The following is a 14,583-nucleotide window of genomic DNA, read 5'->3' on the forward strand; positions in this document are numbered from 1 at the left end:
TCAGCTACTTGGAAGGCAGAGGAAATGCTTGAACCCAGGAGGCAGAGGGTGCAGTGAGCTGAGACCACACCACTGCACTCCAGCCTGGAGATAGAGCAAGACTCTGTCTCAAAAAAAATAAAAAAGTGGGCCAAGGCCCTGAATAGACATTTCTCCAAAGAAGACATACAAATGGCCAACAGCTATATGAAAAAATGCAAAAATGCTCAATATCACTGATCATCAAGGAAATGCAAGTCAAAACTGCAGTTAGAATGGCTATTATCAAAGAGACAAAAAATAAGAAATGCTGACAAAGATGTGGAGAAAAGGCAACCCTTATACTTTGTTGGTGGGAATGTAAATTAGTACAGCCATTATGGAAGACAGTATGAGACTTCCCAAAAAACAAAAAAGAACCACCATTCAATCCAGCAATCCTACCAATGGATATTTACAAAAAAGAAAGAAAAATCAGTGAATCAGTGAGACACCAGCACCCTTGTGTTTATTGCAGCACTGTTCACAGTAGCGAAACCATAGAATTAATCTAACTGTTCATTCATAGATGAAGGGATGAACAAAATGTGGCATATATGCCGATGGAATACTATTCTGCCTTAAAAAGAATGAACTAGAGGTCAATATGTTAAGTGAAATAAGCCAGTCACAGACAAATATCTCATGTTCTCATATATATGAAGTAAAAACAAAAACAGAATACAAGAAAAAAACCGTGGATATCTTGGAGATAGAGAATAGAATAATGGTTACCAAAGGTTGAGAATGATGGGGTTGAAGAGAGGTTGGTCAGTGAGTACAACATATAGCTAGAAGGAATAAGTTCTAATGTTTGATAGCACAGTAGGGTGAGTGTAGTTAACAGTAATTTATTGTACATTTCAGAGTAGCTAGAAGAGAAGATTTGAAATGATCCCAACAGAAAGAAATGATAAATGTTTGAGGCAATTACTATACTTCATATCCTGATTTGATAATTATACATAGTATGTATGTATCAAAATATCACATATACTTCATAAATATTTCAAAATATGTATTAATTTAAACATTTTTTAAAAATTCAAAAATCTGGTATCCTCATTTCTGCACTCAGGTCCCTAACTTCTGTATCATACTGATGCTCATTATGTAATTTGAGCCTTACAATAACTTTGTAACAAAGATAATACAGGCTCTTAATCTGAATTTTATATTCAGGAGAATATCTCTTAGAGAGACTAAGTAATTTATTTGAAATTTCACAATCTTTGAGTGGGATAGCTTGAATTAGAACCTGCTTCTTCTAATTTCAGCCGGCCAGCAGCAAAGGAACAGCATGGAGAGGTGTTTAGGAGGGAGCCCTTTATTGTTAAAAGGCATCAGTGTGGAAAGTCTGAAGAAGCTGGATCAGGCAGCTCAGAAAGTGGTATAGTATGTGGAAAGGACAGTGGCAAAGCAGAAATCTAGTAGCAGGCACCCATTTGTGGCTTGTCTGTTAGTCAGATCTGGAAGGGCTCAGGTTTGAATCTGGACTTTACCACTTTCTTGCTATCTGACCTTCAGCAAATCACTATCTTACTCTAAGGCTTAATTGTCTCCACCAAATGTGAATAACACTTATTTTACAAAGTTATTAGAATCAAATGAGATCATGAATATAAAAGGCATAGCAGACTTCCCAGCATATAGAAAGTTCTTAATAAAATTTAATTTCTTTCCCGGTAGAGTTTATTTTTCTTTCCTTCTTTCCATAGCATTTATCTAGCCGGCAGAGTGTACAGCAAAGCACATCCCAGGTAAGCAGCTTTCCTGGGTCTTCCAGTCTTTCCTCTCAACTTTTTCTTTTAAGAGATTATGACATATGAATACACCAGGAAATGACAGACGCCACTTACTTCTTGACTGTGTGGTGTCTTTATCTGAGGAGCCTTGACCTCTAAACAGATTTGGCCAGACTGTACTTCTACTATGCAAATTTGCATAAGAACAGTTAAAGCAGATTGAGACTAAAAAGAGTCAGTCTGGAAGAAAATAAAAATGTTATTTAGAATGGTAACTATTACCCGGTAACAGTGTAAACCAAGTGCATTGGGGTCATGATGGCATTTCTTAAAAATGAGTGACAGTCGTTTCCTGGGCCAGGCATGGTGGCTAATGCCTGTAATCCCAGCACTTTGGGAGGCCAAGGTGGGCAGATCACCTGAGGTCAGGAGTATGAGACCAGCCTGGCCAACATGGTAAAACCCTGTCTCTACTAAAAATACAAAAACGTAGCTGGGCATGGTGACAGGTGCTGTAATCCCAGCTACTTGGGAGACCGAGGGAGGAGAATTGCTTGAACCCAGAGCCAGAGGTTACAGTGAGCTGAGATCATGCCACTGCACTCCAGCCTAGGTGGCAGAGTGAGACTCTGTCTCAAAAAAAAAAAAAAAAAAAAAGAAAGAACTTGGTTTCTTGGAGAATTAAGATGTTTGTCTCACCTGGTGGAGATTTTTAGTTCGCTTCTAAGTTGGAATTACTGTCCCTGTTTACTCCCATCTCCTTGCTTGCCCCCCTCAACCCAAGTCTGCTGATGCAGCATCACATACAAGCAGAGAAAACATCTTGAGTTTCTCAAAGTCTCCTTTAGTAGTGTGAAAAGAGTTTGTAATTTAGTTTCCACCTTTTAATGATCAATATCGAAAATAACTAAAATAGAAATCACTGGGTTTTTTTTCTTCCTCATTAGGTAGATACAATGCGCCCACGTCATGGGGAAACCTGTCGGATGCCAGTGCCACATCACTTCTTCCTCAGCCTGAAGAGTTTCACTTACAATACTATTGGGGAAGATACTGATGTCTTCTTTTCCTTATATGACATGAGGGAAGGCAAGCAGATCAGGTGAGAGTCACTAGAAATTCTGGTGAGTGTGATTCTATGTTAGGATGATATGGATCATAGGCATCTCTGGCTGTCAAAGAAGGTAGATGCACAGAGGAGGCAAAATAAGATAAAGTAACTTCATCTCATTAGCTAGGAGTTTGGCCCCATTTCCCAGTGTGCCCTTAAATCATCTAAACCATACAATGAATGGGTGGCCCCCTTTTTTATGCCTTTTTCCGCATAGAAGCTCAAAATCGAGTCTTGGTTATCACCACCTCACAGAGAGAAAAGGAAACATTTATTTAATGCCACAGAAAAGGCATAGGAAAAACATAGACCCAAGCAAATGCAGCAGAGACACCCAGCTCCAGAGTGCAGAAAGTCCTGGGCCTTGACTTGCTGCATGTGGAAGAGAAGGTTTGCAGAGAAAGGAGCTGATGGTGTGTTGTCTGGGCAGCCCATGACAGGAGAGCATCTTCTAGGCAGAAGGGAAGGCTGGGCTGCCTTTGTCTTGTCTCTTTGCCTTGGATTGGAAGAGAGGCAACAACAGAAGGGGCTAACATGGAGTAGGCTATGTATCTTGGCAGAACAGTGAAGCTCTTAAGCATAAGCAATTTCAGCAGTGCTTTCTCCTTTCTAGAGGAGGGGAAGAATTAAGGAGACTCTAGGCTTACCTTCCTGTAGAGGTCAGCAAGGCTCTGATAATGCTGGATGATTTTTGCGGCCAACATGGAATTTTAGAGTCCAGATATTTTTCTGTGGTAATCTTCTAATTGGGGCAGAAAGAAAATAAATGTTGGGTTTCTTTTATATTGCTTGGGAACTTGTTGTGTTAGGAGTGCTTTATGGCTTTTACTTGCTTTATTTTAATACTTACAATTTGAAAGCAGCTTTTTCACTTTTCGATTATACATTCCATGTGGGAAAATTAAAAATAGAAGTTACAACAGAATGCAAAAGAAAAACAGTTAATTTGCATGCCCCACAGTGCCTCTGATCTTGACAAAAATATTAATACACTATGCTTTACTTTGGCATAGGAATAAAATGATGCACATGTGGATTTTTCTTATTACCAATAGCTCCTAATTTGTGCCTTTGGGAAAGTTATTGTAGAGAAGGTAGTAGTGGTATTGATGACAGCTAAAACTGTTGCACGTCGACAAGATTACAGCCCAGGGCTGTGTGAACATAGATTCTGGCTACTCTTACTTTCCTACTTGCCAGAGGTGGTTTGTAAACTTTATTTGTATGTGTGTGTGTGTACAAGTGTGTGTGTATGTGTGTGTAAAAATCCTTTCCTCAAGCTAAATTTTATGAGAAAGTCACATATATGAAACATAAAACTATTGCATTATTGAGGGGGGAGGAAAGATAACAGGAATGTCACTGTCTTCCTACACCCACCCAGTGTGTGGGACCACTGAAAGTCTGTGGGTTGTACTTTGAAAACCAGAGCATACTGCTTTGTCATCTTTGAGTGCAGGGACTGTGTTCTCCCTCCATAATCCCAGCACCCAACACAGTACCGGTGCCCAGTACACACTTATCAGGCTTGCTGAATAGAGAAGATCCAGCCCCAGCATAACCACCTCACTGATCTGGTTTGTAATCTGTCGGGAGATCACCAGTTCACCAACTATTTTGTCTTTACACTTTAGCCTCAAAAAACTATAAAGCATTTTAAAAGAAGTGTAAAAAACATTTTGTTTGTACAGTTTCTGAAAATGCTTAGGACATTAAAAAATTCCTAGACATTAAAGAGAACAAGAAAGCTACAAGTTTTTTAGTTTAAAATGCCTACTTTCTTTAAAGAGTAAACTAATAAGAATTTTAGATCTAGATCTAAAATTGGTACTTTTTTAAATCTAGATCTACAATTGATAAATGTTTTTTCTTCTTTCTATTAGGATTTATGTAGTTATATAAACCCTCAAAAATTTTAGGTCATTGAATCACCAGAGAATTCTGCTTTTATTATGATTAGGTATTAAATTGTCATGTATTACTTTCTTCTTTTTCTTTTTTTCCCTAATCACTATACTACCAGGATATATATTACTTTCTCGAAGCAGTTATCAGATATCACTAAAGGTTAGGGATGTATTATATCATGTGTGCAGAGTATTGACACAGAGCAATTGGTTTCACTGTGTTTTCTCATCAAAACATCTCCTAGAGTGACTGTCTTTCTAATCAAACATTGCTGGTCTAATCTCCAAATTAAATGGTGCTAGTCTAGTATTCAGTATTGCTAAGACATTCTCATCTCATGCCAAGGAGTGCTTGTGAGCAGGGGGAGCACATTAAAAGGAAGAGCAGATATTCCTCCACTTAAAGTCTCCTTGCTGATTCCACAGGCATACCTAGAGGGGCTAAAATGAATGATATATTGCAAACCTACATAGTGCATCCTGATATATGTTGACTGGTGAGTATTAAACGATCTACAAGGAGGGAAGCAGTAGCTGGCAGAGTCTTTGTAGCTCTGACTAGCTTTTTTGACATTTTATCATTCAGAACAGTATCATAAATATTTAGCCATGAAATCTAAATATCTGCAACTAAGACCTTTTCCCTGAGCTTCAGGTTTCACATCCTTTTTTATACTTTCTCCTTCTCCTCTGCATTGAGCACTGTGTCCTGACAACTTCTACTTCCTAATTATCAATTACCACTCTCACTCCATCTCCACTGTACCTCCAGGTCCTTCACTTTTCTCCTCAAACACAGACTTCCAGAATCTACTGTCTTCTCACCCTACGTTACTATCTATACCACCATCATACTTTTTTAAAAAATGCAAACTGTTAGAGGCAGCTCCCACTTATCCCAAAGCACTTGCTACTTAGCATGGCATAAAAGGCCTGACCCGGCATGTGATTCTGCCTATTTCTCCAACCTTGTTTTATGCATCTTACTTTATCCCAGTGACTAATTTGTCTTTCCCAAAACATGCCTTGCTCTTTCATTCTTCCCTACCCTTTTTGATTTGATAAACTCCTGTCTATTCTTTAAAATTCAACTTTATGAAAAACCTCCTTCGATATTCATGGGTAGAATCAAGCCCTGGGACTTCATTGTGCCCATTAAGACACACTATTCCTAACTATATCCCATTACTAGATACCATATTATAATTGTGTATATGCATAAAGATTTCTCCTACTAGAATGGGAACTTCCTTGTGTGTTGTTTGTACTGTTTTCTTCCCAGTACTAAGCACAGAATCTGGGATATTGAAACATTAAGTAAGTACATCTCTCAAATAAGTACCAATCAATCACCTGTAAATGAAGAAATTTTCATTTAATTTAATAATTTAATAAGTATTTACTGAAATTCTCTTTTGTGGGCCTCTTCAATAGCTGCTAGGAATCTAGAGATTAAAAATAAATACCCCTGTCCCTGAGGAGGTCTAACAGGAAGTCCCAAAAGATGGGAAACATATTCCTGTATTTAAGTATCAAACAAGCTGAGTTGAAAAGTCAAAGAGGAAGATGCCTTGTTGACATGTGGCCAGACTTTAAGCACAATGAGAAGTCAGGGAAGAAAAAGACTCATTAAGGGACAAAAAAGCCAGAAAGGACCTATGAGGAAAATAAAAGCTGAGTTAATGAGTGGCCAGGATAGATGGGGTATTAAATCACTTGTTCAACAAATATTTATTAAATATCTACCAGGTATTGTGATAGATGCCAGGGATAATGAGGTGAGAAAGAGACATATTTTCTTATCTTCCTGGAGTTTCATGGGCTAGTAGAAAGACCAACATTAAATACCTTATCACATAAATAAGTATGTAGATTACCAATTATGATAAGTGCTATAAAGGAAAATTCTCAAGGGTTCTGTGAAGATCTCATGTAGATTGGAGCGAGGGAATGTCGTTCTGGTGTTCAAGCTAAGCCCTAAAGTATGAGTAAGCAAAAAGAGTGGATAATGTAAACTAGGCAGAAGAAGGTCTAGAGGCAGGGAAAAACTTGATACATACAGAGAACATAGAGGAAGTCAGTGTAGCTGGAATGTTGTAAATGAGAGAAGGCTAGGATGTCCCAAAGGCAATTTGATATGCAGGACCTAGATTAAGTAAGTCCCTATGGCCATTGAAGAATTTTGAATTTTATTGTAAGTTCAAGAAGAGAAGATACTCAAACATGAGAAGCAGCAAAAGCAAAGCAGGAGTCATAAACAGTAAGGACAGCAATATATGTGTATCGAAAAATAGGAGAGGCCATTAGAGCTAGGAAAATGTGTTAACAATAGACTTCAGGGCCTGAATCTGTTTCTTATCCATGTTTGACTGCTCACAGTCCCTTGAATACACAAAGAGCTCAGTAAATATTTGATCATAAAACAAAAGCTAGAGACGGCTTCATAGGCCTAGGAGGACAAATGTAGGAATCTAGGACCAGAAAAAGGAGAGACAAAGGGGTTTAACAAATATTTTCAGAAATAATAACTGAAAACTTCTCAAGTTTGTTGAAAAATATTATATATCCAAGAAATTCAGTGATCCTCAAGTAGGATAAATACAAAAGTATCAATACCTAAACACATCATAGTCAAACTCTCAAAAGCCAAAACCAGAAATTCTTCAAAACAGCAAGAGAAAAATGACTTATCATGTGCAGGAGAACAATACAATTAATGCCTGATGTCTTATGAGAAGCAATGGAAAACATAAGGAAGTATAATGATTATATACCACAGGCTGAAAGAAAAGAACTGTCAACAAAGAATCCTATAGTCAGTAAAACTGTTACGTACAAAAATGAAGGTGGGCCAGGCTTGGTGGCTCACGCCTGTAATCCCACACTTTGGGAGGCCGAGGTAGGTGGATCACTTGAGCTAAGGAGTTTGAGACCAGCCTGGGCAACATGGCAAAACCCCATGTCTATAAAAAAATAATGAAAGTTTTTTTAAAAAATGAAGGTGCCAGGTGTGGTGGAACCTATAGTTCTAGCTACTTATGAAGTTGACACAGGAGAACCACTTGAGCCTAGAAAGTGAAGGTTGCAGTGAGCTGACATCACACCATTGCATTTCAGCCTACAAAAATGGATGGACTGGGTATAGTGACTCACCTGTAATCCTAGTACTTTGGGAGGCAGAGGTGCGTGAATTGTTTGAGGCCAGGAGTTTGAGATCAGCCTGGTCAACATAATGACACCCCATCAAATAAAGTTTTTTAAAAAAATTATGGTACCCCTTACCTCACACCAAATACAAAATTAACTCAAAATGAATCAAATATCTGAATGTAAGGAGTGAAAGCTATAAAATGCTTAGAAATAAACAAAGGAATAATTCTTCATTACTCCTCTGTTTGAATCCTCCTCATGGACTCCTCCTCATATAGATCTGGTGAAAGAGTCTTAGATATGATATCAAACATAAGCAACAACAACAAAAGATAAGTTGAATTTCATCAAAGTTGAATTTTATTGAACAATCAAGAAAATGATAAAACACAACACAAAATTGGAAAAAATATATGTAAATAACATATTTGATATATAAGAATCTAGTATTCATAATATATATAAAGAATTATTGGCCAGGCACAGTGGCTCATGCCTGTAATCCCAGCACTTTGGGAGGCCGAGGCAGGTGGATCACCTGAAATCAGGAATTCAAGAACAGCCTGGCCAACATGGTGAAACCCCATCTCTACTGAAAATACAAAAATTAGCCAGGTGTGGTAGTGGGCACCTGTAATCTCATCTACTCAGGAGGCTGAGGTAAGAGAATTGCTGGAACCTGGGAGGTGAAAGTTGCGGTGAGCCAAGATTGCACCATTGCACTCCAGCCCTGGCAACTCCATCTCAAAAAAAACGTATATACAGTATATACATACTGCACACACGTATATACATACATACAATGAAATCTATTCAATGTTAAAAAGGAGGGAAATTCTGACACATGCTACAATATGGATGAACCTTGAGGACATTATGCTGAATGAAAGCAGCCAATTACAAAAATACAAATGCTATATGATTCTGCTTATATAAGGTAACTAGGGTAATCTGATTCATAGAACCAGAAAGTAGAATGGTGGTTGCCCCACTGCTCAAGAAAATCAGACAGGGGACAAACAAATGGAAAACATTCCATGCTCATGGATAGGAAGAATCAATATCATGAAATGTCCATGCTGACCAAAGTAATTTATAGATTCAGTGCTACTCCCATTAAACTGTCATTGCCCTTCTTCACAGAATTGGAAGACACTATTTTATTTTATTTTATTTTATTTTATTTTGTATATTTTTTGAGACAAGGTCTTGCTGTGACACCCAGGCTAGAGTGCAATGGCACAATCATGGCTCTCTGCAACCTCTGCCTCCCAGGCTCAAGCAATTCTCCTGCCTCAGCCTACCAAGTAACTGGGACTACATGCGCACACCACCTCATCCAGCTAACTTTTTGTGTTTTAAGTAGAGATGAGATTTCACCACATTGGCCTGGATGGTTTTGAACTCCTGAGCTCAGGTGAGCTGCCCACCTCAGCCTCCCAAAGTCCTGGAATTACAGATGTGAGCCACCACACCTGGCCAGAAGAAACTATTTTAAAATTCATATGGAACCAAGGAAGAGCCCGAATAGTGAAGACAGTCCTAAGCAAAAGAACAAAGCTGGAGACATCATGCTACCAGACTTCAAACTATACTACAAGGCTACAGAAGCCAAAACAGCATAGTATTAGTATAGAAACAGATGCACAGACCCATGGAACACAATAGAGAGCTCAGAAATAAGACCACACACCTATAATCGTTTGATCTTTGACAAATCTGACAAAAACAAGCAATGGGGGAAAGATTCCCTATTTAACAAGTGGTACTAGGAGAACTGGCTAACCATATGCAGAAAATTGAGACTAGACCCCTTCCTTATACCATATACAAAAATTAACTCAAGATGGCTTAAAGACTTAAATGCAAAACCGAACACTATAAAAACCCTAGAAGAAAATCTAGACAATACCATTCAGGACATAGGCATGGGCAAAGATTTCATGATGAAAACGCCAGAAGCCTTTGCAACAAAAGCAAAAATTGACAGAGGTCATCTAATTAAACCCAAGAGCTTCCACACAGCAAAAGAAACTATCATCAGAATGAACAGCCTACAAAATTGGAGAAAGTTTTTGCAATCTGTCCATCTGACAAAGATCTAATATTCAGTCTACAAAGAACTTAAACTTACAAGAAAAAAGCAACCCTATTGTGGGCAAAAGACAGAAACTGACACTTTTCATAAGAAGAGATACATGCAGCCTACAAACATATGAAAAAAAAGTCATCATCTCTGATCATTAGAGAAATGCCAAATCAAAACTGCAAGGAGATACTGTCTCATGCCACTCAGAATGGTGATCATTAAAGAGTCAACAGTAGATGCTGGCAAGGTTTTGGAGAAAAAGGAACACTTCACACTGTTGGTGGGAGCAAATTAGTTCAACCATTGTGGAAGACAGTGTGGCAATTCCTTGAAGATATAGAAGCAGAAATACAATTTGACCCAGCAACCCCATTACTGGGTACATACCCAAAGGAATATAAATCATCCTATTGTAAAGATACATGCACATGTATGTTCACTGCAGCACTATTCACAATAGCAAAGACATGGAATCAACCCAAATGCCCATCAGTGATAGCTGGATAAAGAAAGTGTGGTACATATGCAGCATGGGATATATATGTAGCCATAAAAAGAAATGAAATCATGTTCTTTGAAGGGACATGGATGGAACTGGTAGCTGTTATCCTCAGCAAACTAACGCAGGAACAGAAAACCAAACATCAAATGTTCTCACTTATAAGTGGGAGCTGAATGATAAGAACCCTTGAACACATGGGGGAGAACAACACACACTAGGACTTGTCAGGGTTGGGGTAGGGAGAGCATCAGGAATAATAGCTCATGAATGGTGGGCTTAATACCCAAGTGATGGGCTGATCTGTGCACCAAATCACTATAGCACACATTTACCTATGTAACAGACCTGCACATCCTGCATATGTACCCCAAAACTTAAAATGAAAGTTGAAGAAACATGAAAAAAAAAGAGCAACTGCATTTGACCTAGAGTCACAAGTCTGTGACTTACTATTACTTCTCTCTGTGAGAGAGAGAGAGGGAGAGAGGAGTACATGTGTGTAGTTATTAATAATAGACATTGGCCATTTAAAGTTATTGTAACATTTTTGTTATTTTTTAAAAGTATGTTTTATAAAAATATGATATAAAACAAATATTTTTATTTTAAAATATCTTCATAAAATATATATATGATAAAAATAAAAATGTTTATTAGGTATGTAATAAACATCACATAAATATGTACGTTTATTAGGTAGCTTAAACATATGCAAGCACTCTACACACATTCTCTCATTTTTTTCCTTCCTACAATCCTCTAAAGCAAGTGTTATTGTGCCATATTACAATCAAGGAAGCCACATCTAAGAATATGAATGTTTAAATAACTGGTCCAAGGACACAAAGTGGATAAATGGCAGAACTGGGACTTGAAGCAATGACTGTGTAAAAAAAATTCATTATCATATGGGGACTGTCTGTACTGTCTTTGCAAATGTTCCATAAATCTAAAATTATTCCAAAATAAAAAGGTCATTTACAAAATAAAATTCATTATCTTTTTTTAAAAAAAAAAAAGTCCAGGTGCAGTGGCTTACCCCTGTAATCGGTTGAGGTCAGGAGTTCAAGACCAGCCTGGCCAACATGGCAAAAACCCATCTCTACTGATAACACACACACACACACACACACACACACACACACACACACACACACATAGCCAGATGTGGTGGCACGTGCCTGTAATCCCAGCCACTCAGGAGGCTGAAACAGGAAAATTGCTTGTACTTGGGAGTTGGAGATTACAATTAGTTGAGACTGCACCACTGCACTCCAGCCTGGATGACAGAGCAAGGCCCTGTCCCCACCCCACCCCACCCCTCAATAAAAAAACGGTGGTTGCTATGGTTGCCACGGTTTGAGGGAGGGAGAATGGTGGTTGCTATGGTTGCCAGGGTTTGAGGGAGGGGAAAGGGAAAGAAAAATTGTTGTTTAATGGGTATGGATATTCACTTTTCTAAGATGAAAAGAGTTCCTCTTAGAAAAGAGTTCTGGAGATTCAGTGCACAATAATGTGAATTTGTTTAACACTACTGACCCACATACTTAAAAACGATTAGATGGTGAATTTTATGTTATGTATATTTTATCACAATTAAAAAAGAGGGATGGTATAGTGATTGTATTTCTAGCAGTCCTCTCTTACAAGAAATACTAAAGGAAGCCTCTTCAACCTGAAAGGAAATGACATCAGATAACTCAATTCTACATTCACAAATAAAGAATAGGATGTCTGTCATACATACAATGGACCATGCAGAGAAGAACAACAAAAAAGAGCTCTTCGATATGAATACATGTGTTGGTTGAAATGAAAATTTCAGTTTAAGAGTTAGTAGGTAAATTGAATAAATATAGCAGAAAATGGAACAAAACAATACAAAAAACTAGGTAATTGGAGAAACAGTGTAGGAGATCTAGCCTTGAATAATAGTTTAGAGGTTGACAACAAAGGAAATAAAGGATATTGTCAATGAAATGATTTAAGAAGTTTTTTCTCAAAATGGCAGGATCAAATTCAAACATAACAATATTAACGTTGAATGTAAATGGCCTAAATGGCCTAAATTCCCCAATCAAAAGACACAGACTGGCAAACTGGATGAACAGTCAAGACCCAATGGTGTGCTGTATTCCGGAGACCCATCTCACCTGCAAAGACTCACATAGACTCAAAGGGATGGAAGAAGATCTATGAAGCAAATGGAAAGCAAAAAAAAAAAAAAAGCAGGTGTAGCAATCCTAGTCTCTGATAAAATGGACATTAAACCAACAAAGATCAAAAGAGACAAAGAATGGCATTACATAATGGTAAAAGGATCAATGCAACAAGAAGAGCTATCTTAACTATATATGCACCCAAAGCAGGAGCACCCAGATACATAGGGCAAGTTCTTAACAACTACAAAGAGACTTAGACTCCCGCACAATCATAGTGGGAGACTGTTAACACTCCACTGTCAATATTAGACAGATCAATAAGACAGAAAGTCAACAAGGATATCCAGGACTTGAACACAGATCTGGACCAAGCAGACCTAATAGACATTTACAGAACACTCCACCCCAAATCCATAGAATACACATTCTTCTCAGCACCACATCACACTCATTCTAAAATTGACCACATAATTGGAAGTAAATTACTCCTTGCAAATGCAAAAAAACAGAAATCATAACAAACAGTCTCTCAGACCATAGCGCAATCAAATTAGAACTCAGGATTAAGAAAAGCACTCAAAACTGCATAATCACATGGAAACTGAACAACTTGCTCCTGAATGACGAATGGATAAACAGGGAAATGAAGGCAAAAATAAAGATGTTCTTAGAAACCAATGAGAACGAAGACACAGTGTACCAGAATCTCTGGGACACATTTAAAGCAGTGTCTAGAGGAAAATTTATAGCAACAAAGGCCCACATGAGAAACAAGGAAAGATCTAAAATCAACACCTTATCATCAAAATTGAAAGAGCTAGAGGAGCAAGATTTTAAAAACTCAAAAGCAAGCAGAAGACAGGAAATAACTAAGATCAGAGCAGAACTGAAGGAGACAGACACACAAAAAACCCTTCAAAAAATAAATACAGGAGCTGGTGTTTTGAAAAGATCAACAAAATAGACCACTAGCTAGACTAATAAAAAACGAAAAGAGAAGAATCAAATAGATGCAATAAAAAACGATAAAGGGGAGATCACCACCAATTCCTCAGAAATACAAACTACCATCAGAGATTACTACAAACAGCTCCATACACCTAAACCAGTAAATCTTGAAGAAATGGATAAATTCCTGGACACTTGCACACTCCTAAGACTAAGCCAGGAAGAAGTTGAAACCCTGAATGGACCAATAACAAGGTCTGAAGTTGAGGCAGCAGTTAGTAGCCTACTAACCAAAAAAAGTCCAGGTCCAGATGGGTTCACAGCTGAATTCTACCATACATACAAAGAAGAACTGGGACCATTCCTGTTGAAACTATTCCAAACAATACAAAAAAAAGAGGGAATCCTCCCTAACTCTTTCTGTGAAACCAATATCATCCTGATACCAAAACCTGGCAGAGACACAATTAAAAAAGAAAACCACAGGCCAATATTCATGATGAACATTGATGCAAAAATCTTCAATATAATACAGGCAAACCGAAACAACAGCACATCGAAAAGCTTATCCACCACAAGCAAGTAGGCTTCATCCCGGGGATGCAAGCCTGGTTCAGCGTACACAAATCTATAAACATAATCCACAGCATAAACAGAACCAAAGACAAAAACCACACAATTATCTCAGTAGATGCAGAGAAGGCCTTTGACAAAATTCAACAGCCCTTTATGCTAAAAACTCAATAAACTAGGTATCGACGGAATGTATCTCAAAATAATAAAAGCTATTTATGACAAAGCCACAGCCATTATCACACTAAATGGACAAAAACTAGAAGCATTCCCTTTAAAAACTGGCACTAGGCAAGGATGTCCTCTCTCACCCTCCTATTCAATATAGTATTGGAAGTTCTAGCCAGAGTAATTAGGCAAGAAAAAGAAATAAAGGGC

At 38.0% G+C, this 14,583-nt stretch overlaps 1 protein-coding gene across 2 annotated transcripts in view; it reads left to right on the forward strand.

Moving 5' to 3' along the window:
* DOCK3 (dedicator of cytokinesis 3) overlaps positions 1-14,583 on the forward strand; it is a 664,292-nt gene that overhangs the window by 397,088 nt on the left and 252,621 nt on the right. For both annotated transcript variants that reach the window (XM_032290004.1, XM_032290005.1), the window contains exons 8-9: positions 1,737-1,778; positions 2,711-2,865. In XM_032290004.1, coding sequence (XP_032145895.1) covers positions 1,737-1,778; positions 2,711-2,865 — 197 coding nt within the window. The remainder of the gene's footprint in view (positions 1-1,736; positions 1,779-2,710; positions 2,866-14,583) is intronic.

The sequence above is a fragment of the Sapajus apella genome, unplaced genomic scaffold, assembly GCF_009761245.1.
Source record: "Sapajus apella isolate SASKATOON/1434 unplaced genomic scaffold, GSC_monkey_1.0 scaffold23, whole genome shotgun sequence".
NCBI lineage: Eukaryota > Metazoa > Chordata > Mammalia > Primates > Cebidae > Sapajus > Sapajus apella.